The sequence below is a fragment of the Amyelois transitella genome, chromosome Z (assembly GCF_032362555.1).
Source record: "Amyelois transitella isolate CPQ chromosome Z, ilAmyTran1.1, whole genome shotgun sequence".
Lineage (NCBI taxonomy): Eukaryota > Metazoa > Arthropoda > Insecta > Lepidoptera > Pyralidae > Amyelois > Amyelois transitella.
The window spans coordinates 3,970,343-3,997,275 of NC_083535.1; the positions used below are offsets into that span (position 1 = coordinate 3,970,343).

Consider the following 26,933-nt stretch of genomic DNA (forward strand, 5'->3'; position numbering starts at 1 on the left):
AAATATCAGATTCTTTTAATGTTAGATTATCTTAATAGTAGAATCTCAATAAAGCCAAATCGGTAATTTATAAATTGACAAATTTGAACTAAAACTACCCAATGTTAAAATAATAATGTTCGTAGCCATAAATTCAACAACACCTTATGAATAAAGTTTATGAAATTTTTAAATTGACAACAACATAAGAACATTTAGAAACAAAAGACAACATTTAGAAATATTTACAATCAATGTTTATTATTTTATTTGTTATATGACGATACTTTCATTAGTTGTATAATCATTTGAAAAACTTTGTATTGTTATAATATGATTGTAACAATGTAAAAAATATACAAAAATTTACAAACCGGACTAATTCGAGACACTTCACATAGTACACTTTTTTATAATGACTGAATTTTTATTTTTAAGTGTTATTTTTAATTGATACATTATTTTTAAATGAACAATACAAAAATATGTAGTAACTATGTTGAAAAAAAAATAATTACGAGTTTTATTGTGAATGTTGACTTAGACTTTTTTGTTTTCCAAATAAATACAATATTGTAAATATATGTTCTTTGATAGGTAATTATATTTTAGAACCGTTATTAATTGAAATTGTTCATCAAAGTAATTTTAAATATACAGAAATAAATTATTAAATTCAAAGGGACAGCTGAAAAATGAAGAAGTCACAAAAATATGAAAATATGAAAATATATTCTAAGGTTTCAGTACATATTTTAATTTCTCATATGGCAAGAAGTTTAAATAAAATGTAGGTAGGTTTCCGTGATCTAGGTCCATGACTGTGTGACATGACTGGCAACATTTTAACAGTCATTTTCTTTATTTAGTTGGCACTTCTGAACTCAGAACGGAGCGGAGCGGGCGGAGGAGAGGAAGACGAAGTGGGAGGAAAGCATGGAGCGGACGATCGAGTGCCTTCGTCATCTTGTGCAGATATATTGTAAATTGCAGTGTGGGGTGATAAAATTATGTTGAATTTGATGAAGTGAACAATATTATTGGTGATGTTGGCCTTAGGCTTGTCGTTATTTCGTAAAAAAACTGTGAAAGATCACACACTCACTGTAGCAATCCGTCAAAAATCGAGAAAGCTTCAAACGTGTTTGAAGCTTTCGTTTTCGCATTAATGGAACTATGAACCTGGACCCTTTAACGTTTAGCTTATCGCAAATCAATTATCTCGTTATAAATTTAAATAAGAAGAACTTTAAGCAGACCAATCAGGAGCTGTCTCAGGTAAGAAAATTATGACCTGTCTTTGTTTTCTGTTGTCGCCATATTGTGTGTGATGTACGAAAAGCCACGAGCATTTTGTAATAGTGTACAGTTATAAAACGAATGAATCGATCTATTTATTGCCCACTATACATTGAAATGTTATTACCTACATGCCAGATAATTTCATATGGATATGAATCGTTATCGTTATATAAAGTGAAGTCGTGCCGCCTCATGTCATGATTCGTACGTATCAGTTTTTTTCTGCTTGCTACGTTCATACCGTTACATTTACAGGTAACAAAAGCGTTACATTTGCTTTTTCTGTGAATTAATTGTTAACTATAATCGTTATAAAATTCATGTAAAAATTCTGTTTAAAGCTATTATTTATAAGCTTTCCTTTGTTAGTCAAATAATTCAGCTTTAACTTTTTAACCTCTACAAATTAAATATTTTTTTACTTTTCTAGATGGTAATATGGAATACTACTCATATCCACTTAAATTGTAAGATGGAATCATATATCCTGATAGGTGATATCATGGTATTATTTTAAGATTAAAAATGCCACATATCATACACAAGCATTAGAACATAGTTACAGCACACATTGATGTGTACACATATTGTTGTCTTTCATAACTCTCTTACATTTCTGATTATGGTGCACCCAATCGTATTGTCTTGATCTTGACTGGTTTTTATTAATGAAAATTTAATTTGCCTAAGAGTTTATGAATGTCTTTTCTATGCTGATAACATAAATAACATAAGATTAAAAACAGAGGAGGAAATGTCAGTGTTATATTTAGATTGGAGATGAGTTTGATGAGGATACAATTTTTACAGCAGATGAAAAGTATGATAGTAATATCAAACATGATGTATGCATGCCTTTAGGATTAAGGCTCATCTGTAAGTGCAATAGGTATGTTTGTCTTAACAATTATTTGTTTGTGAAGAAGAAAGAGGCCCATGCCTGCTAAATAAATGTGTTGGAAATAAGAACATTATGGGGAAGACATGTTGTGACATAAAAATGGTGGCAGAAAAAGAAAAGGTTAGCTGGCTTGGTCAAATGGAACGATTTTAACAATCTTTTTAAACTTGTGCATTGAATGATTATTTATGTATGCAATGCGAACATACTGTTTTTCTAAAGGTTCTACCAGGTTGATATATATACCATATTATATATACCTACCTATATGTACCTACTAAAATAATGGTATGTTTGTGTTAATTCTTTGAAAGATTTTATTTCTGCCTGCCCTTTCAGCATTAATGTTTAATTTTTCATTTTAAGGAAAAGAGGAAAGAAAGGAAGTGTGCCTGTAAAGAGGGAGTGAAAATGGCTTTGCCTCCCACTCACAAAACCCTATCCCTGCTCAGCTTTATTGTCTCATGTTTTTTTTTTACTTAGCTTATGTTGGCAGTTCTTACAATTTCTTTCTTGGTAGGTACTATTTTATATTCTGTAGCTTACAATTCTTTTTTTTTATAAATAGTTAAATATGATGCCACAATGGGTAGTGTTACAATAAACACTACTAATTAAATTCCATAGTTAAACTAAGGTAAACTTTCCCTTTATATTTATATTTGTTAATCTACACACTTTAGATGTGCAAAGAGTATATTGCACAATTAAAATATGACAATAAGTAGTATTCCATAATATACGGAAACTAATTGAACATTTAAGGCTACCGGGCCCAATCTGTATTATTTTTCCAACAAAGGTATTTATATTATAAATAGCTGACTAATTTAAGACCACTTTTTTGGCTAAATTAGCTTACTGTAATGCTACATTGCGAACTAATTTACTTTAGTAGTATCTTGAGAAATCACAATGCTTACATAATAAAATATTACTGTTAAGTCAGATACTCAGAGCTAAGCAAAAGCCTATTTTGTAAATTTTTTAATATTCATCAAGATCTTAAACATTAATTTTGCAACCTTTACCATAGAGGAATCTTACCCATATTGGATCATGGTTGCCCATCTGTGCTGTTTTTCTGATGATGTTTTACCAAATATCTTAAATAGGTTTGCAAAAACTCATGACACAAGTTCTATGCTTATGACCCTCACAGGTTGTATATTATATATATCCTTTTTATAATTGTTTGTGCATGTATACTTTTGCATAGCGAATTTCAGTATACAAATGGGTGACATTCCAAGGGGCAAAGCTCCTCATGCTATGTTGACTATCTTCATTACAGCATGTTTTATGTCTTCCATATTCCCCAAAGGCAAGACAAGAATCTTCTTATATTAATCATAGGTGGTCACTTACAACATACAATTGATTGGGATTGAACGTTTTCATGTCTTTATTATAGTATATGTGTTATTCTAGTATATAAGTTATATTGTAAAGCTTCATCCAAAAATGCTCAGTTGATTTTGTGTGAAAGTTTAACAAATTGACATAATAAGTTTAGTGGATATTATATAAATTATTATGGTGATAACAACCAGTTCTAATAAACATATTACTAAGAAATAATGATATCCCTTTTTACTTAATCAGCATTCTGAGAAAACACCCAGAAGAACTGCATAGACATAGCATTGATATCTAATTCAAAGAAAAGGCATATCTACATACTAAGGTTTCATATTTCATAACTTGGTCTCACACAAAATTAAAGAATAATATTTTAATTACAATGATTAAAGGCAAGAAGACAAGTAATCTAATTTGGATGAAAAACAATTTCCTTAAAAAAAACTAATAATACATAGATGGAAGGAATTATACACGTGATTGTGGTATTTGTTTGCAAAAATTAAAGATTCTTTTGCTGGAGATTTTTTGATAGCCTTTGGCTTTTTTCCTTTACAAATTTTCATTGCTTATTTTCCAGTAAAATGGTTACTGGTTTTGGGTACAATAGCATACACACATATACAATCATATCTTATTCCCTTTCGGGATAGACTGAGCAAACAGTCTAGAAAAGATTTATTACTTTACAATTTCATCTTTCTTATAATTAGAAATTTAAATTCTATGAATATATACAATTATATACTTATTAATTTGAAATTACAAGTTCTGATTGGTATTAAAAAAAAATTATGTGAAGAGACAGGTAAAATAAGGTATATAATAGGTAAAATGAAAATTACTATATTTTTTTTTATTCATAATTTAAAAATATGTGTATATTTATTTCTGAGAATAAATGTAAACAAAGGGAAAGTTGTGCATATGTACTAATGTAAAGATTGAGGCATGTAGAAAGATTTAATCTCTGCCTTCCCCTTGGAAAATGAGATGTGCTTTTATAAATGTTGTATCATATCAACTAAAAAGAAGTTCAACAACAACCTTCTTTAATAAAAAAAACACCTCTCATTTCAGAGTATAATAAAAGTCACAGGTTAAATTAGGTTAACTTGCCCAATTGGCATCTACCTAAGACATGTTTATGCGCAAAGAAACTTATTACTATGGCAGTTGACATATAGATTGGCCCACTTAACCTATTGTACTATAGCACTGAATTGTCACATTCAATTCAAGGGGTAATTATGTTCAACTACCTACTTGTTAGCTGTGACTTCCACGTCAAAACTATATAACTGTAGACAATTTCCTTCTATTATGCAGTCAATGTTCATGCTGGCATTAAAACCTCACTAATTCAAGGGAAAACCGTACAGACAGTTACATAAGTCAGAATTGTATAAACATAACTACTTAACCTATCCAGGTGTAGTTCAAGTAATTAAGATTTAACACAGATTATAAATAAATTTTTTGTTATGTAAAAAAGTAACTGAAATTATTGATTTTAATCAGCACTTGTTTTTTGTACCTACAGCTAAGATTTTGATTAAATGTTTTTATATTAATTTCTTAAAATTCGATGTGTCATTACCATGCATTTACATCATCACTTTTTCGAGGAATATAAATTTATATTCTTTTTTGGCATATAATATAAAAATTTGTTAGACCATCGTCAATGTTCACCTGACCTTTGTTATATAAACAAGTTTGAATTGTTTGGCAACATAATGGCAACTCTCCAAAACAATTTCTGTTGGCTTCCTAACTTTCATAATTAAATGTAGTTTACACAGCTCCCCAACTTTCATAATTAAATGTAGTTTATACAGCTTCCTTTCATAACTAGAAGTATGTTACAGTTTCTTTTTGAATAGAAATTATAATGTTTGTTTTAAAGAAAAAATATTAAATACTTAGGTAGATATATACTTTAATTTAAACATATTTCTAGATGCAGTTTGTAAAAGACACTATATTCTAAGAGACTATATTCTGTCAAGCAAAATTATACAAATTACATAAGTAATTAAATTGGGTATGTTAGAATGAATAATAGATATAGATGAAATATTAGAATAAATAGGTAATGTAATTAACTATAAGTTTAGGCTCACTGTTGATTAGATTATGGGCACAAATATATACCTGTTACTCTCACATTTAATTATTTTTGAATGGAATATAAATACTAGTCCAATACTTTTTTTTATTTTGTAAGCTGCCTCTTCAATTCTTAAAATATATATGTAAAATAAAGGTCAAAAATTCTATGGTAACACTGCTGTTTAATAGTTATTGATATTTTCCAATTTTCAGTGTTCATAGTTATTGAGCAAATATTAAGTAAGTTGATAGTATAACATTAAAATTTAATTAGACTAGAATATTTTAATAATTATTTGCCTTCAATATTAAAAATTAAGTGGAAAGATATTTTTTCGACTTGGCAAGAGGTTACATTGAAAAACTGATGTGTGACTAGTTCTTATTCATTTCTATTTTCTGTGTTTGTGCTACTGTATAATTATGTTTTTTTTTGCTTCTGTAATTACATAATCTAGTACGCGCGAATTAATGGCGAATCCACAATATCATCTAACTGCTTTGCGAATTTGTTACTTGACTGCTCTGTCTCTAAAAAGTGGCGAATACTTATGTCAAGTAATTTAATTAATGTATTATAGTAAATTATAAATAAGGAATTGTTTGGTATTATATATAGACTAGATCTTGTAACTTCACATGCCGATATTCCGAATGTAACACTATACTAGACAACAGGTAAACCTAAATGAATGATGTTATAAAAAAAATGCTACATATTGCGTTTCCTCATTTGCAACAGATTGTCAGCCTTTATGGACTGGAAGCAGAGAACCAACTCCTGAGGTGCCTGTTCACCGAAGCGGCGAAGACTTCGTGGGACACTGACCGACAAGGACCATCGTCGAATAATAATAGCCTTCACGCCTCGCTCCTGTCTCAACATTTAGCAGCTCTGCTTAATCATCCAGCGAAAGCTACAGTACTTTGCCGCGCTGTTGACAACCCCACAAGGGCAGTACAGAAGGTAAATACGATGAATTGGCATCTGTCATCTTTTATTTGATCATAACTCTTATGAAATAGTGATGGTTGTACACACTTGTCATGTCTGGAATTCTTTATTGCAGTGATAAGGTTAAACCTTTATTCAAAACAATATGATTGTTCATACAAACTGATCTTATTTTTCCTGCTATGCGATCTGTCTATGAACCCATAGTGTCCAAACCAGCATAGTGTACAACTACCATATGAATCATAATCAACATCATCAGTGTTGTCTGTTTGTCCTAATTTCTTATGATTTACATCATTTTCAATTTTATTGTGTCCATTATCTTCATGTTTTTCCTAATCAAGGCATCATTTGTTTATGTGATGATCAATTGTGTTGTGATGTTCATATGAGATATCTGAAAAATATTTTGTTAACTGCAGCTGGCCGGGAGGCCAAGGAGATTTTCTAAACACGCGGACATAACAGACATCATACAGATGTAGGTACTGTAGTTTTTATGTCATCATTTAATGTACGGAGCATACCTTATGAAAGTGCAAACAAGTTTTGTGTGTTACAGCTCCAATATATATTTTAAATTCATTGAGTTGCAAATAAGCAGCTATAATGTGTAAATACAATTAGTATATTATAGATATTCAAGTACTTTGTCTTGTGTTTTTAGGTCAGATCTAAATGACTAAATCATAGTAAAATGTACCAATCATTGCATTTCTCAATTTTTGTCAATTACAACATTTTATTTATAAAGGCGGTTTGTGCACTATCGGAGTCTAGAGGATGAGTAAAAAATTATTATTTAAATTGAAGAATGAAGATGTTGAAATTGTGGGTTGTTTATTTTTGGAAAGAGCTTTTACTATACCTCACTATCAATAGGGTGCACCGGTGTAAAATAAAGTTTGTTAAGAGTTCTAATATCTTAAGGGGATTTTTGGTATTTTGCATTGAAAATCAGTTTAAAATTAAATAACACCATTTGAAATTTTAAGGTAACTAACTGACATTCAAAGATTTAGAACTTCTGAAGTTTTCTGTTAGAACTAAATAAGGATTTTGTTAAGTAAGTTATTAAATAGGTTCTTTTATGTCCCAAATTTTGATTTTTAACACTACTTTCAGATATTAAAACCGACAAATACATTACTCAATCGACTTTCAAGATTATTGAAATTGACCACTGCCGAAGAAGTTGCCTTTTCACTCGTGTTGAGGAAGAATTCTTCAAAGCCCGAAATCGTATCATTAGCGAAGCAACACCTCAAGAAGCGATTCTTAGATCTCGTACAGTGTTACTTAGACGCTGGTAAATATGTTCACATTTTTAAAAATTATTTATTGTTGATTTATTTTTACTCCATTCAACCTTAAATTAAAACATTTTCCTTCTTACTCTATCAACAGAACGCGGGCATCAAGCGGAGCGTGCAGGTCTTCAGGAATGCAGCCCTGAAGTTTTGCAAACTCTCCTCACGAACCTCGCGCACGAGAACTTAGCTACTGTGACCAAAGATTTGTTTTTATTGCGGCTGCGAGTTGACTTCCCGCGAGAAGTCGTACCTATCGTATTAGCCCCACTTCTATACCCTGACGATACACAGACCCCGCTCGAGGAAATGACCACAGCTGACGACATGACCGCAGCCATGATGGAAAATTCACTCGCGGAGATCATCCGAGACATCGGATACTCGTTCACCTCATCGATCGAGGAATGCAAGAACAACATGCTCAACTTCGGGGCGAGGGAACCCACGGCGATGGATGTCGCAAAAATGATATCCATGATGGTCAGATACCACGCCACCGTCCCGGATGGCCCTCAGATACAAACACCAGGAAACTTTTGGATGAGTCACGAGTCCAAGAAGGATCCTACCACACACGGCCACGGCGAAACGTGGAACGCCGAAGTTTTCGTACAGACACTCAAAGAACTAGCTTCCAACCTCAACTGGAAAGAGGTGATCTTACAACTCGATCACCCAGAGTTCATAGTACCCGACAGACAAGGACTGAGTTTACTCTTCACAATATTACGACTTGGTTTGCAAAGTGCAGGCTATCCAGCAAACATTTTTCCAGTAGATTATCTGTGCCGTCGCTGGACCAATCTAGAAGGACAGATGAGTTTGATCAGCAACATCATCAAGCATCCAGACATCTTTTGCTTCGCTGACCACCCTTTCCATCCAGTGTCGATAGATTTGCTGAAGTCGCCTCCCGAAAGTGACAATAAGGAGATCGCCACTTGGCGTTGCTTGTACTTAGTAGAACTACTCCTGTATGCAGCAGAACGTGGATTCTACATGCAAGTGCATGAGCTCTTTAAATTTCCTCTTCAGAACTGCCCTGACATCTTACTCATTGTTTTATTACAAATACCTCCACCTGTGACAGTCTTCAGGCAAGAACTTCTCACAATGCTTATACCAATTTTCTTAGGTAACCACCCTAATTCGGGAATCATTCTCCACCACGCGTGGCATACACAGAATCCCAACATCAAGCCTGTTATCATGCATGCTATGGCAGAATGGTACATACGTGGCGAAAGTGACCAGTCCAAACTCTCAAGAATATTAGATGTAGCTCAAGATTTGAAAGCGTTATCGTTACTACTGAACGTACAGTCATTCCCGTTCGTTATCGACTTGGCCTGTTTGGCCTCACGACGGGAGTATCTTAAATTAGACAAGTGGCTGACAGACAAGATCAGAGACCACGGAGAGACTTTTGTATCGGCTATGGTCAAGTTTCTTCAGAGAAGATGCCCGCAGTTGTTAGGGAAACCTGACGAGCAGCTTCCAAAAGCAGCGCAACTGCCCAACGAGACTGTCGCCACTATGTTGGCATGTCTTCAGCTTTGCATCCAAAACGTCCAACCAGAATTGCAAGAAGCCATCTACAACGTTATCGCTAATTGCCAAACGCTATTGTTGAGTAAGCGACAAAGCATTGCCGGTATAACGCGTCCACACACCAGGGTCATCGAAACACCCTTCAATCCTGCCGGTTTAGGTGGACAATTATTCACTCCACATGTTGAGTCAATAACCAGTTTGACGACAAATGTGGCAAATATGAATTTGGCCGCTCCGGCTAATACTACTTTTGCCATGCCCGGAACTCTAGGTCCTTTGGTTACAACTCCCGGATCCCCTTCGCGTCTTATGGGTGCTGGGCCTAACAGCCCTTTTACAATGATGCCATTGCAACACACGAACGTAGCCAACATGGGCACATTGGCCAGAATGGCCCCGGCGCCCGCTATGGACAAACCTCGCATGCCAGACCCTCTTCATTTCCCAGAGATAATGCACAGTGTCACCAAAGAAATAGAAGACGAAGCAAATGGATATTTTCAGCGGATTTACAACCATCCTCCGCACCCGACACTGTCTATCGATGAGGTCTTAGAGATGCTCAAGAAGTTCCAAGATTCGCCAAACAAACGCGAGCGCGAAGTATTCTCATGTATGCTACGGAATCTCTTTGAGGAGTACAAGTTCTTCCCACAGTATCCGGATAAAGAGTTGCATATCACGGCTCAACTGTTCGGAGGCATCATTGAGAAAGGATTAGTCCCGACGTACGTGTCGCTGGGGCTCGCCCTGCGATTCGTGCTCGACGCTCTTCGAAAACCAGAAGGATCGAAAATGTATTATTTTGGAATCGCCGCTTTAGACAGATTCAAGTCGCGTTTGAAGGACTATCACAAGTATTGTGAACACGTGAGGGCGATTCCACATTTCAGCGAGTTCCCACCGCATCTAATCGAGTACATCGAGTATGGCTTGCAAAATCAAGAGCCACCCACCAAACCGCAAGGACCCGTGCTGCCTAGCAGTTTGGCGGCCGTGTTAAACCAGAGTGCTGTTGTCACCGTGTCAGCGCCCTACAGGTTAGTATATCCCTTTTCTCGTGGTAGGTTTAAAAATTAATCATATAGTCGCATTACGCATTTTCACCATGTACGATCATGAAGATAAGTAAATGGTAAAAATGCGTTATTTTTTATTAAATGATTATGGTAATTATTGTTTAAAATTATGAATGATGTCGTTGTCGTTGTGACGCATCCACTATTTATTTATATTATAGTACATGTCTATAATATATATAATTAGTTATTTGATATTTGTTGTTTTATGATAATATGTTTTAGGTTTAATAATATCAGTAAGATATCTCAATTATTCTGTACACTAGCTTTACACTTTTCTGTTGTGAGTCTGCTGGAAGAAATATCTCTAGAAATAAGTAGTGCCCTTGCACTTAATTTTTCTTTATTTTAAGTTTTATTCTTATTTTCCTTGTTTTAACAAACATCTGCTTTTGTGTGTTAAATACTTATTATACTGCTGTTGCCAAAGTTTGCTTATTTGCAGGGCCGTCGTATGTGCGCATTCGTCCATATCTGCAATATCGAAAGTTACGAACGCCGCTGGAGGCATGGGTAGTCGGCCTTCTATTGCGAATGCCACCAACATCGACACCCTACTGACTGCTACAGACAGGGAAGAAAAGATTAGTTCCCCTCCAGAGGCCATTCAAGATAAAACAGCTTTCATTTTTAATAACCTCAGTCAGTTAAACCTCCAAACTAAATGTGAAGAGCTCAAGGAAATAATCACAGAAGAATACTACCCATGGCTATCACAATATCTTGTCATGAAGAGAGCATCCATCGAACTGAATTTCCATGCTCTGTATTCCAATTTCCTTGATGTTCTTAAAATACGCGAAATAAACAAGATGGTCACAAAAGAAACGTACCGCAACATCAAGGTGTTGCTGCGGTCAGACAAAGGCATTGCAAATTTTTCTGATCGTTCTCTATTGAAGAATCTTGGCCATTGGCTCGGTATGTTGACTCTTGCTCGCAACTTACCAATCTTACATGTTGACATCGATCTCAAAGCCTTGGTGCTCGAAGCTTATCACAAGGGACAACAGGAACTCCTTTACGTGGTTCCCTTCGTCGCTAAAGTATTGGAATCGTGTGCCAAGAGCGTAGTTTTTAAGCCTCCCAATCCATGGACTATGGCGCTCATGAACGTGCTAGCAGAGTTGCATCAAGAACCTGACCTAAAGCTGAACTTGAAGTTTGAAATTGAAGTGTTGTGCAAAAATCTCAGCCTAGACATTTCTGATCTGAAACCTGCGATTTACTTGAAAGATCCGGAGAAAGTGCGTTTGATCGAGTTTCAGCTGTCGCAGCCGAAACAGAATAAGGAAGCGGCAAGTACGATGCCGGTCAATCAAACCGCGTTAGTGCAAACCCCTCAAATTCAGTATATGCCTCCGCAACCTGCGGCACTGCCGACGGAAGAGATGGCCGCCACGGCACCTACTCCGACCGGAGGCCTCGTCTCCAATGACCCAAACTTGATGGGAGTGCTCGGGCTACCTGAGCCTCGTTTTAGTTACCTCGATGTTAATGTGTCCTCGACATCTGCATTTGGCCAGAAGATATGCTTCAATCCTCACATTATCTTATTCCAAAACTACCCGCATTTGAAACAATTTGTAAAGCCCGCCATCGAAAGATCAATCCAGGAATGGATCCATCCTGTTGTGGATAGATCAATTAAATACGCCTTGACGACTTGCGAGCAAATAATTAGGAAGGATTTCGCTCTAGATCCTGATGAGGTTAGAATGCGGACATGCGCACATCACATGACTAGAAATTTGACAGCAGGCATGGCCATGATAACCTGCCGGGAGCAGATCATAAGTACAATAAGTACGAACCTGAAGACGGCTTTCATTACAGCTCTATTGCCATCGACCCCACAACAGGTAATATATTTCATTTATTTTTGTTTTTAAAGTTAGAGAATTAAACAGAATATTACGAAGTGGTTTTTCTATTTTCAATTAATAAGTTTTCTAAATGACTGTTTATTTTAGGAAATCGTTGAAAGCGCCGCAGCGGTTCTCGCGACCGAAAACATGGAGCTAGCGTGCGCTTTCATACAAAAAACTGCTGTCGAGAAAGCGTTACCCGAACTCGACAAGCGACTTATGAACGACTATGAATTGAGAAAACTCGCACGACAAGAGGGCAGACGGTACTTCGACCCCGTTGTGCTAACCTACCAGACAGAAAGGATTCCCGAACGCGTGAGACAACGCGTCAGCGGTCCTACTGATATGCAAATCGCTGTTTACGAAGAATTCGCCTGCAATATCCCGGGATTTATGCCCGTACGCGACGCTGGGATGTTCATCCCTAAACAAACCACACAAGATCAACTCTCCCAGATGACGTTCAGCCAAGTTATGAATCCTACTCAGGTGTATGGGGCAGATGAAATGACAGCTCTCATAAATGCGGCAGAAATGTTTCTAGCCAACTCTGTGGGGGTTGCCACACTTTCGGTGCAAGCTGCAAATATGCATTCGCTTTTGGAATGTTTGTTCCTAGCAAGGAGGAACAGGGACATTGTTTCTGGATGCACACTTCTACAGAAGGTGAGATATTTATGACATGAAAAAAGAAAATATAAATGCTAATAAAATTATGAATCTTATTACTGGGCCGTACTTATGTTGTATCTACATACATACATACATACCGTCACGTCTATATCCCTTGCGGGGTAGACAGAGCCAACAGTCTTGAAAAGACTGAATGGCCACGTTCAGCTATTTGGCTTAACGATAGAATTGAGATTCAACTAGTGACAGGTTGCCAGCCCATCGCCTAAAAAAGAATCCCAAGTTTGTAAGCCTATCCCTTAGTCGCCTTTTACGACATCCATGGGAAAGAGATGGAGTGGTCCTATTCTTTTTTGTATTGGTGCCGGGAACCACACGGCACTTGTATCTACAATTTATGAATTACTTATACCTGTCTACCAACCTAACGTTTATAAGAGTCGAGTCACACTAGTATATTGCAATCGCTTTTGCTATCCCTTACAGTGCACTCATGACTCCTTGATTACTTTCGCAGGCTGTTGAAGGACTATTGGATGGGCACATCGTTCAACCAGGAGCCAGCAGCGACCATGTTGAAATGATGACTCGCTACCGAGACATCCATCTTAGGGTTCTGAAGTTGCTCGAAGATGCCCGTGTTTATGGCCACTTGTGGACCACGAAACAGATTACATGCTGTCTCACAGAATGCAGGGAAGACCTCAGATACAACATCGAGGCTATTGATTGCCTCATAAGGAACCATCTCATCAATCTGCACCAGGTATGTTCTGCAATGTTTGTGTGTCTTTGCTGGTCAAAATTTTCAGAATAAGTTTGCTCTGTATTATGTTTATGTAAAATATAGTATTTGAAAAAAAAAATAATGTACCTATCACATTTTTGGCGAATAAAGAATGTAGTAGGTTTATTTGAACGTGTGAGTAAGAAGGTAGGATTTAAAGCTGTGCATCACGTTTTACCATTCAACCTATTTCTCACTGATCATAGTAAATGATGTTCATGTGCGCTACCTACTATTAATTATTTATTTCTTTTCCCCTATCAGTACGACATCGCTCTTGCACACATGATGGAAACTGGGAACAACTACATGGCAGTAGCGTTCGCTATGCAACTCGTGCAGCTTTACCTAGTTGACGACAGGAATAACATGTTCGTGAACGAGTCCGACCTGTATCACACCACCGAGATGCTGGTCAGAATTATGACCCATTCGAGACAACCCCCGCCAGAAGGCCTGGGGTCCTTGATTGAGATGTTGAGGGTTAATCAGGACCCCAGCGCGTACTTGGGCGAAAGGTCTCCTCTCGGACCCACGGCTCATATTCACTCTGGGATCATGTCAGTGCGGGTAAGTTACTACTTCAATGAACTAAGCCCTTACTAAAGTAAACTTCTATGTGCTGACCATGACATTACCATCATCACCATCCTAAATAATTATTTCCATCTCTTCGAGTTTTTGTTAACTTTTGTTTTGGAAACTATATTATTGTTTACAACAGGCTCGCGACTACGACGACCCGCCCGGCCTCCAAGAGAAGACAGAAAACCTCCTACGCGAATGGCGCAACGTGCTGCTATCGCCACTGACAGAAATCGACATCGCACAAAATTTCAATCTCTACGTTCATAGAATGAATATGAACGGCATTCTCAAATCCGACGATATGATCACGCGTTTCTTCAGAATAGCCACGCAGAAGTGCATTGAGAACGTATACCAGCTCTTGAACGAGGACAGAGCGAACCCACCTCCCACTCCTGTGAAGAAGGAGAAGTATTACACGATGTGTGATTCGTTCATCAAACTCGTTTCGTTGCTGATCAAAAATACGGCCGATAGTGGCAACCCGACCCCGAAACTCAACCTGTTGAATAAGGTATGTCACAAAATTTTTATATAATACTAAGGCTTTATTGAACTATTCTTTAGTTATATCGTCCCAATTTTAACTGCCTTTGTACAAAATTTCAGCTGGATAGACAACTGACAACTGTCTGATAGAAATTTCGTCCATAAAAGAATAATAAAAATACAAACAATTTTTTTATTTATAATTAGCAACTTTGTCTTTATGGAATATCAAGAATGTCACGTCAACATGTAACCTTTATCCCTTGCCAAGATTTAGTCTGTACAATAATGCATCCAAATCAGTTTAAAATCTAATGCATATCTCTATAGTCCTTAAAATATAAAACTGCTGCATTCATCTTATAGTCTGTTTTTTTTTCACAACTACGTTTTATCTCTCTGGACAATGGCGAACTTAACGTTGAGTGAGTCTTTGTTATGAAAGGCAAATCAATTTATTTATTCTGAAGCGCCATGATGTCGTAACTAGCGTCACTGTTTGCGAGATTGCAACTCTTTTCTCTGAAGTTTGCCTTGCAATCATACCAAGTGATATAAAGCCTCTTAAACAAGGACTATAATAGTTAACATTCGATGACTCAACATCTACTTAGCTTAACAAATAACCGCCTTACTACAGATCTTGGGCATAATCGCGGGCTGGCTGCTCACCGACCACGAAGACCAAGGCAGCAACTTCCAGCAGCTGCCGTACCACCGCCTACTTCTGGTGTTGTTCCTCGACATGAACATGGCGGAGCCAGTCCTGGAATCTATGAATTATCAGGTGATTATCGCCCCTTTTTGGTATTGATAGGTTTGGAATCATAGATTGGAATTGGAGATGCCGACAACCAATATCAGACAACAACCGCGATGCAATCTGCATCAGAATCTGCATTTGACAGATTGCCAAAGCGGAATCTTAAGGTGATATATTGAGGAATTCCAACTAGTAGTTATGACACAAGTTTATAGATTAGTTTTCATCTAAATTCCTATAACTTGTTATGTGAAACTCATAATTGTTGTACCACAAATGTTTACCAAAAATATTGCGTGTTTATTTTAAAAATACCTATCATTTTTGATCTTATGCCCGAATAAAAAATTAAATATTTCTCCACCAGGTTCTTACAGCGTTCTGCCATACTCTCCGCATCATCAGACCAAGCAATGCTTCCGGCTTCTGTTATGCGTGGCTCGAGTTGGTGGCTCACCGCGCTTTTATCAATCGAGTGCTGGCCGTGACTCCGCAGCAAAAGGTAATCATGGTATGGTTATGGTTTGGCTAATATAGTATTAAGGTTACCGGTTGGTGTAGTAAGTTATCTAGCAAAGTCTGATATAAGTTGAGTCCTTATCTCTAAGCGGACAAAAGAAAAATATTTTCTTTGAACTTTTAATTTTTAAACGACTTCAAAAAGGATGTTTTTCACAATTCGACCGTATTTTTCTTTTTGCATAGTGCATACACTTCTGGTTTCTTACTTTTGAGAAGGACTTATGTCTTGATACCTATTGGGATAGAAAGAGCCAAGAATCTTAGAAAGACTTGTGAACACGTTTCGGTGATTTTCTTAGACTCATTAGCTTAACCCTCTGTATTTTTAAGATAATATATGACATAACAGGGTACAATTTATAAAAAGAATAATATTATTTTTACCTTATTCCTCAGATATCTTACTACAGTAACTGAAGATAAAGTATCAGTTTTACTAGTTGTTACAACAAAGCACCAAAAGTAGCTAAAGATGCGTTCTTTACCGCTGGCTATGTCAGCTGATAGATGATCATATTTTATTTATATTTATTCTGGAAATGGATTATTCAAAGGTATTTTTATAAGTACTTCAATACTGGTGAAACTGACTCTTTATATGTGTTTACTAACTTTATTACTCTGGGATGCATGAGGTGCTACGTTTCATTTTCCAATGTGGGCGTATTGTACATGTTACAAAATACAAATAATGATGCTATTATAATTTTTAATGTAAGGGTGTCGTGGTTTTAATAATATTTAATGGTGACGTGTTACCTCTGCGTTGTAGTGTCTACAGATTGTATGTTTCACTGTCACAACTGAAATATCCACATACTTTTCAAAAGAAAACCCTATATGTATTAAATAATTTCTTAGTAATCGTATGTAAATTTAACCCCAGAACCATTAACATCATGGACAACACATATAAAAACGCAAACCCATATGTGGTCGATATCTTCACATAATGTGCCTCTCAATTCGCCAACACTTCTATAGTGCGAATTACTAAAATTCGGATTCCCTCGCCATGTCTCTGTTCCACAATACCTAGAAATTAGGAACTTTTAATGCTAGAGTAACTAGGCAATAGGATTTTAATAAAAGCCACACACACAACCTCCCCTAATGCCACCTTAGATCTCATCTTGCTTGAGGTTTTTAATTGCTCAGATTGAGGTCATAAGTATTCAACATTTTCTATAAAACCAAATACAATTACATACAATTGTAGACACTGTTAAGCAGACCAGATGAAAACGTAAGACACTACAAAATTAGTCTGAGCATCGTTTAGTACCTTAGACTTCTGGTTAAAGTTAAACCAGGTTAAATGTTGTTTATATAAATAATACACTGGCGCTTTTCGCCTCTTATATTGTGCGCAACAGAACTTGTACAAACTTCTTTAAAAAAAAAACAATTTGCTTAGTAAGATCACGACTTACGTTTTTTCTTTGGTATGCGCATTGAGCCTAGTTGTCGTGACAATACATAGCTGGACAATTAACCTTCCTGTTGGTTATACAAAATTACCCTTGCACTATAATATAATAAGCGAACCCTAATTTGTGCCGCACCACTACTTATTACATGTATTTTTTATACTTTTGTCACCGTCGTTGTGATTGCTGTAACTTAAACGAAAAATATAACCAAGGTAATGGTAAATAAAAAACCCTAAGATGTTAATTATCTGTAACTTGCTTTTACTCGCGACTTCTTGGTAATATATCTAATGATCCTGTGCATTGTCTGTAAATCATCTTAAAAAAAGTATCTGATATTTAAAATTTATTATGCAAGCAATTCGGCAATTAATTTATTGTTTTACTTGGCTATTTGTTGTTTCGACACAGGTCTTCACACATATTTTCTCACATCTAGAAAACGCAGTACATCAACAATGAAATTTCAACCAATGACAACAAACACTGTTCACAATATTCACAATTTATATCAATTTCTTCTGAAACTTCGAAAATGTCGTTTCCTACATGTGGTGAACAATACATTTCCTACTGAGCTTTAAAAAAATCATATTATAAACTAGTATGACAGACTGTAAGCGTTAAAAAGGTGGTTAACTTTTATCATTTACAAACTATTATACTTGTAAATTCATAAAATATGTGTATTGCATAACACGAAACAGCTTATAACCTGATAAAATTGTGTTGCCTTAACATGCTTAACGCCTGTCATTTTGTAAGCTTGTGATACACCCATTTAACATTGTTTTTTTTTTCACTTTATCATCATTATAGTCTAGGACAGTGCCGGGCGCAAACATCCCGCCTACGTCATCCATTTGTAAACCTGATCTACACAATCCAGTAATCATATTTAATTGCTAATTGTCTGTATAATGTCTTGTGTAACAACCACTCGACTACAAAATTTGAGCTGAAACTGCCATTTGAAATGACAATATCGAATATTGACCTCTAATGTTTAGAAACGTGTGCCGTGTGGTTCCCGGCACTATTACAAAAAAGAATAGGACCACTCCATCTCTTTCCCATGGATGTCGTAAAAGGCGACTAAGGGATAGGCTTATAAACTTAGGATTCCTCTTTTAGGCGATGGGCTAGCAACCTGTCACTATTTGAATCTTGGTTCTATCATTGAGCCAAATAGCTGAACGTGGCAATTCAGTCTTTTCAAGACTGTTGGCTCTGTCTACCCCGCAAGGGATATAGACGTGACCATATGTATGTATGTATGTAATGTTTAGAAACCACTGACCTGTATAATGTACTCTGTACTTCATATTGGCAATGTAAAAAACATGTTATTCCGGCGTAAATTGCGCTGATATTGGCGTGAACGTCAGTGGAACTGCTTGCTGGAAAATTATCTCACTCCACTCTGATAGCAAATATTAGATCATACGTCTAACAGGAAAACGCATAGTATTTTTTTTTTATAATTTACACAAAATTTCATAAACTAAATGGCTTGTATTATTTGAGTAAATTTTTGAAAGTTTGAAAATATCTGAGTATAAAAGAACACGCCTTGTAAAAGGCGTTTTGTACGTCGTGTGCCCCCCGAAAGTCTTTAATTATATCCTTCTACAATCTTGTATTAGCAAAAATTAATATCTCTATCTATATCTCTCAAAGGTTACAGGGACAGGTAATATTAAATAGGTCTATGTTCGTTATTACTATCATACTTGGCAGTTCCTTTATTTTTTTAATCAATATTTTCTTATAAATTTTGAATTATTTTTGTTGAAAGAATTTAAGATGAAAAGCAAAATCAATTTATTTGATTACTAACGTAGTAAAGTATCACACATTTTTGTAGTCGGGTAAGGGATTACTTCTCAATTGGCATCTTGATACTAAATTCACATACCTGTGTGATTATGAACTATATTTTGAGCGTGATTTAATTTCTTCTAATGCGGTAAGAATCGATTCGATCGAGAATTTACGATTAATGTAAATGATTCGTAGTATATTGAAACAAATTTAATATTTTTAAAGCAGTTTCGGTTAGCTTTTGTAATTTATTCAAATATAAGTTACTTTTGAGATAAATACTAACATAAATATTTTTAATAGTTGGTTCTTAAAAATCCCTTGAGTTCGTAGCTTAAAATCTATGTTGAGCAATAAGCTCTATAAATTTGTATTTAGCACCATTAAAATATTTGCAATATAATATATTAAAGCTTTAAATATGCCAAAGCTATTTGCTTGGCACATCATTGCAAACCCAAATAGACTTACCGCATCATTAGAATATGTCATATCTTGTTTGAAATTATCCAATATATTTGAACCCAAACCTGCTTCTATAACTATATATGATAGCTTCACTTTTGGTAACTACAGCTAGGAGGCTGATTTCATAATCAGATGGTTTCAAACCATATTGGCATTTTTAAATACATCATATACACTACCATTAATACAGTTTCTAACATAGAGGTTGGTTATTGCACCCTTATTCACTAAAGTCGTAAAAAGACAACATGTGTCTTATCTTCTCACTTCCTATCACTTCTGAATGAAGGGAAAAGATTTGTATGATTGTAACGGAATACTGGACTGATTTTTAAGTTTGGCACAGATTTATAATAGACCTTCGGGAGAAGCATAGGCTACCTTTTCTGGAATTTTCCATAGGAGCGAAGCCCCGCGCACAAGCTAATGATATTAAATTGATAGAATAGATGAGACCTATGCTATGCCTTGTCAAGCTTCGTGGATCCACTGGTATCTTGTAGGACAAGTTATTTCAGCCTATTTAAACCCTCACAAAATTCATGGAATGTGTTACATTGCATGTATGTTATTGTAATTTTATAGGTAAATTTATGACTTCTCTGTGGGACTCGTTCCCTGATTACGGAATCAGTTTCTTAGCTTAGTTAACAAATGTGCAGCTATTTCATAATATTTTAACGGCATTCGTTTCCCACAGCTAAGGCTTTTCAAATATCCGGAGAAATGGAAAAATTATTATTAAGCAATCACCACGCTTCAATCATTTGATGACTGTCTTGCAAATAATATATCTATTGCTTCACATCTTATAATATATAGATAGTGCATGTGGGTGTTCAACCAGGTATTGTGAAAACAGTTTTGATTCAACGCCAACTTTGTTGCAGGGCTGGGGAATGTATTCTACGCTACTAATAGACCTGTTCAAATATCTTGATCCGTTCCTACGGAATACTGAACTGGCCGCACCAGTCATGATGTTGTACAAGGGCACCCTGAAGGTTCTACTTGTACTTCTTCACGATTTCCCCGAGTTCCTTTGCGATTACCATTACGGATTTTGCGATGAGATACCTCCGAACTGCATTCAAATGAGGAATCTGATTCTTTCGGCGTTCCCACGGAATATGAGGCTTCCTGATCCGTTCACGCCGAATTTGAAGGTGGACCTGCTGGCGGAAATCTCGTTACCGCCGCGCGCAGTTATCAACTATGCGACTATACTGCCGTCATCCCAGTTTAAGACTGATTTAGACGCTTATCTGAAGGCAAGAGCCCCGGTCACCTTCTTATCGGAGTTGAGAGGCAACATGCAGGTATGTGTGTGTTCTTTATTAGAAGTAAGGCTTCACTACCAAAATAATATCAGGATAGAAAGTAGCTTTACAATATCTAGGCACAAATTATATTGAAGTTGATCTGAGTGATGATCACAGAGATGTATACGCAGTGTCTGAGTCTATACTCAATTATAAAAATAAAAATAGATAATAAATATAGTACAAGAAATTCCAATCACAAGAAATTTTATAATTAACTTACTTTAAACTTAGATCAATTTAATCCAATTAAGAGATAATAGCTTTATTTCGTTTGGTAGCCGCATTTATAATCTGTACGTATATCTTCATCCATTATCAGGTGCTAAATGATCCCAGCCGTCGTTACAACAGCCAACTAATGAACGCTGTTGTTTTGTACGTCGGCACGCAAGCGATTGCTCACATACGATCGAAAGGGCAGACACCCAACATGTCGACAATAGCGCACTCGGCGCACATGGACATCTTTCAGAACTTCACTGTGGATTTCGACTTCGAGGGCCGGTAAGTACATGCTTGGTTCTTAAAAGCTATTGGGTAATGTAAAAAATTAAGTTTCCCAATCTAAGGAATATGGCTTCCGAAGTCCTGTCCAGATAAGCGTGAATCAAACCGCTACTGACTCCAGGAGGATGGTGAATAGGTCGATTTATGACCTCCGTGTGGTTTTACTTTGTGCGAAACAGGTGATAATGTTTCTCTGCAGACGACGCTGAACCGACGTTGATAAAGATTATCGTTGAAACAGATTTTACTGTAGTTCGATTCAAGAAAATTTAATCTTATGATAAAAGTGGGAATATACTTTAATCGTAACGGAATTCAGAGACTACAACTTTCCACTTGCCACGCTCGTTGATCCAAAGTTATTGTAGTTCGTCAGTAATGGTATAACAATAATATTGTCCCACAGATACTTGTTCCTGAACGCGATCGCGAACCAGCTCCGTTACCCCAATAGCCACACGCACTATTTCTCTTGCTGCCTCCTCTACTTGTTCGCCGAGGCCAACTCCGAGGCGGTACAAGAGCAAATCACGAGGATGCTGCTAGAACGGCTCATCGTTAACCGACCACACCCGTGGGGATTGCTGATCACGTTCATTGAACTTATAAAGAATCCTATTTACAAGTTCTGGACGCACGAGTTCGTCCACTGTGCGCCGGAGATAAAGAAGTGAGTGGCTTTTTTATTTGTTAATAAAGATATATTTTTTTATAAATTGTCAATGTTTATACACTGGTATTTTATTTACTTTCATTGTTTTTATGAATTTTTACATAGGTACTTAATATGAATTCGCAAGACAAAGAAAAGAAACAATTCAAAAATGAATAAAGGCCCTTACGGGAATACGTTCGAGTTTGAATCTCTGAGATGAAAAAGGATACCAAAATGTAGTTTGTTCAATCCTGAAGCGGCAGCGAAGGCCCCAAACAAAATGTAGTTACTAAATTGGTATTGGTATTCCATCATTTATTTACCAGTGTTGAGAGCATAAATCAATATAATATAAATGGTACAAAGTAGTACCACGTTTATAAGTCGCTTCAATATTACATTACGCTTCACCTACAAAACGTCTCATGCTATCTCGCTCATAATAGTCGTACAATAGGGCACAGTTCGGTAAGCGGGTTCAAATGACTCGCTCTGATAGGGTTAAATATTTTCGAGACCAAAAAATTTATACTTATCGTTTTAACTTATGAAACTGGCAAAACTGTTAGTACTGATGTTTAGTGTGTGACACTCATTAAAATAGAGTTTTGTTTTCATCTCGCGTCTCTGTTCCGAAATTAATTCCACCCATTAAAAATTTGTGCATTTTTTTGAATACATTTTATTTAAAACTGCATCAAAATCCGTTGTACAGTTTAAAAGATAACGAAAGATAGCACACATAATAAAACAGACATACGTAGGCAAGGTGGAAAGTGACTTTGGTATATACAATGTAGTGATTTTTAATACAGAATAAATACTTATCTATGGTGTATTTCAGGTTATTCGAGTCTGTGGCGCGCTCGTGCATCGTTGAGAAGACGGGTGGGGGAGGGGGAGAAAGGGAAATAGGAGAGTAGCACCGCGCCAATTGGGAGTCTGTCCGATACAAGCATTTGTTCAAATGCTTTGTCGAGAAAGGTAAAACACACATAATGTGCACATATCACATAGTTATCTCTCAGGAAGTAGAACAATCAAAGGTCACGTTTATCTGGATAGCTTAATGATAAAATTGAGTTCCAACAAATATAGTGACAAGGTGCTAGTCCATCTCGTAAAAGAGGGTACCCTTGTTTATAAGACTCCTTGATTGACATTTATGATTGCGTGGAAAGAGAAACAGTGGCAGAGACTTCGCTATCGAAAAAGCATGGCAGTATAATCCATTTAAGAATTATTAATCAACAGGCTTCCAAACTGAGGTGCAGCCAAGTCAAGCCCCTCAGCCCTCCTACCCGGCGCAGCAACCAGCCCTCTTGGGACACTGGAGCAAACTGTTCAAGTAAAATGCCGGTGTTAGTGCGACAAAACGGACGCTACGATTTAGAAGAAAACCTCTCAGTGCGTACACGGTCTTTCGTTATTAGGGCGCGCTCAGACTGGACATAGCACTATTATAAAATCGACATGTTTCAATTTACAGATACTCAGTGATCCCCCTTAAAATCCAAATCAGTGTTTTCTGTTTCTTTGGACTCGTTTTCTAGTGTAATAATGTTGTATTGTGTTTCCACGACAAAGAAACGATTTGAATATAACTTTTTGACCCATTCATTAGACGATAGTAGTAGCAATGACTATAATAATTAAATGTAATTAATTTATAATTTTATTTTAATAATATAAATTATAAATATTCGCCAATTTTAAATCTCCAATGTTATTTTGCACGTAACCTTCGAATCGGTTCTTTGTCTGTCAAAGTTGTATTATCTATATAGATTCCAAAAGAAACTGTCTTTTCTACTCCCAAAATGTCTTCGCGTTACATATATAGGCTTAACTTACTTTTGAATGTGATAAATATAAACATAGCAATATCGTATGTAGTATATAACATAATGCAACATTTTCTGTCCATTATTATCTGTATACTCATCAATAATTCTCAATTCTATGTAGATGTGTGTTATGGGGGACGCTCCCAGTGTTCAGTGCGTGAAAGAAATTATCTGATTCTCGAAATAAGTTTTATGATATACATCATCTCGGTTCTGCTGTTAATTTCGAGAATTTGATTGTTTGCGAAACGCTCTGTGCAAGTCTCGTGTAACCTCTGAACTTCTCCCAAATGTATAATATTTCAATTAATGTTACTAGTTGTCCCAGAACATAATAAATATTAATATGTTAATCGCAGCCCTTTTTGTGGATATCGTCACGGGTATCGCGTTTTAATACTCATTTTTAGTAAGCTGTTACTACACTATCACCCGATAATGTTATTCATAATACGAAAACCTAACAATATTAATATTTTACATCGGTACCAATTTCAAAGACCCAGTAAGTTTATTTATTGATCTTTTACAAGTCTTATACCTATATATGTCTGTAGTAGATTCATTTTTTTACAATTAACCTGTTATGTAAACGGTGTCCACAAAATATGGCTATATGAGCTATTTCCTTGACTTGTGCCCGGACGATAAATATTAAGCTTTCCACCGGCTTGCACTTTGAACAGTTAAGTTACATTGTAAGATCTCTCGGTTAGCCTGTAAGGTTTATATAAGGCAATTAGCCATATGATAGTGTTGACAAGCAAAATGTTGAGCCAGACTGCTGCATTCGTTTTTGTAAAACACAAACTGTAAGTGAGCTCGATGACAATAAAAGCTAAAATCATAGTGTCGCATTTACATATAAAATTTATGAATTAGTCCTAAACACTCGATCAGTCTTCTATTTTTACTTCACAATAGTGGGTCCTAAGACTGGTCAAGAACGTAAAAATCGCATTTATTCTAAGAATCTATGGGGCTACCACTTACATACTGCAAGAAGATTGCCTTATGTAAATGACAGGTCCATAGAATTTACCGTGATCGGAATGTTGTTGTTTATTCCCGATAAACCAACAGAATGCACACTCTGGTTTAATGTTTCAAACACAATGCTCTCAATGGCTTCATAGTTTCGTATTTTTACGCCAGTTCAATTCGTTGGGAAAAGCTGCATTAAATCCCACGTTATCGAACTGGTATAAAAACGCGTTACTCCAACTGCCATTTCCTCGTGGTACAATAATATAAAGTGTAGATGAAGGTAAAAATATTGTATATGATATTGTAAATTTGCTTGTTTGGATGATGTTTTGACACGACAACGTCGATCGGAAAGATGTAACGTAAATTCCAAATTGGGTTGCACTTTGGGCACGGAACTATTCCTCATACACTTTCCTAACTATATAGAAATCGCGCGGCCGACGTTTCGTGGTTATTCTACACACCTATATTATTGTACCATGCTTTTACAGATGTTAATACAAAATTGACTGATTAAAGTAACCCACATGGAGGGACTAAAGGTGCGTGCACATCAGTTCTCTTAGTAATAATATTAGCGCCAATAAAATGGCGAATTAATCAATGATGATTTATGGTAATTAATAATTATTGTATTGAATTCAATACAATTCATATTGAAGTAATAATGTAATGTTTAAGTTTTGAATTACAATGCAAATAATGCCCTTGTAAAGTTTTCTAGATGTGATTTTCGAATGTAATTTTAGGATGTTAGTTATAATGTTTATGCTACAAATTTGTCATTAAGCGTGTAATCCCATTTTTTATTAACAATTGTAATAAAATATTTTTCAATTAATTTCCTATTTTGTTTCACTCTAACCTGTGTTTGATTGTATTATATAATTTAATAATTGGAATCATGTAAATGTGTGATGCAATAAATCCATTTAGAAATAGTCGCTTGCCGTTTACGTTTTTATATTGAATTCTAAATTTTCCACCAGCTTTATATCCACATCAGAGAATTGATCCCATATTCTCGGTTCGTCATAGTGGAACCTATGGAAATATAACCAACCTTTCAATCTCTTTTTTAATTGGTGCAACTTGAAAGAAAGAAAAAGAAACATTTTTACATTGATAGTCGTTTTCCACGTTCGTTATATTTTCAAGAGCAAACCTAAATGAACCGATTATCACGAAGAACCCAAGTCCTTTCCCCTTCTGCCATCTAAAAATGATAAGTGAAAAGGGATGAACATACATAAAATCACGCCTCTTTCCCGAAGGGGTAGGCAGAGACTACCTCTTTTCTCTTTCTTTTAAAGGGATGTACCAGGCTTATAAGCGGAATTTTCTATTGGCACCCGGGATGCGTTACAGGACTTGAATAACCCGACTATATCTAATTAATCCTATCGATTTGTCCCATCATGAAACTTGTGGGATAGATGGAAAAAGACGCTTTATTCCAGAGGGGTAGAAAGAGATATACCTCTTTCCACTTACGTATTAAACGATCGTGCGCTGCATTTCATTCTCAATTTTTCAAAAACATGTAGTTTATAGTAATTGAGAACGGATGCAATTTGATTTTGCGTTCGTCTCTCCCAATAGTACCATTCAGTTGACCATGGACACGTGGGGCGGTTTTATTGGTCCCAAAAGTGACACGCTATC

The 26,933-nt window shown here is 36.0% G+C and overlaps 1 protein-coding gene across 2 annotated transcripts; it reads left to right on the plus strand.

Moving 5' to 3' along the window:
* Positions 1-858: 858 nt before the first annotated feature.
* On the plus strand, positions 859-26,110 carry LOC106130569 (CCR4-NOT transcription complex subunit 1). Of its 2 annotated transcripts, none has more exons than XM_013329442.2 (16): positions 859-1,257; positions 6,402-6,626; positions 7,743-7,926; positions 8,025-10,524; positions 11,012-12,428; positions 12,540-13,103; positions 13,588-13,836; positions 14,122-14,427; positions 14,582-14,959; positions 15,575-15,721; positions 16,065-16,208; positions 20,835-21,263; positions 21,589-21,773; positions 22,183-22,446; positions 23,276-23,415; positions 23,686-26,110. In XM_013329442.2, the coding sequence occupies exons 1-15, from the start codon at positions 1,156-1,158 to the stop codon at positions 23,352-23,354; spliced, it is 7,173 nt and encodes a 2,390-aa protein (XP_013184896.1). In that variant the 5' UTR covers positions 859-1,155; the 3' UTR covers positions 23,355-23,415; positions 23,686-26,110. The 2 variants fall into 2 exon arrangements, with proteins under 2 accessions (XP_013184896.1, XP_013184897.1); XM_013329443.2 differs by having other exon boundaries at positions 16,065-16,199.
* The last annotated feature ends 823 nt before the right edge of the window (positions 26,111-26,933 follow it).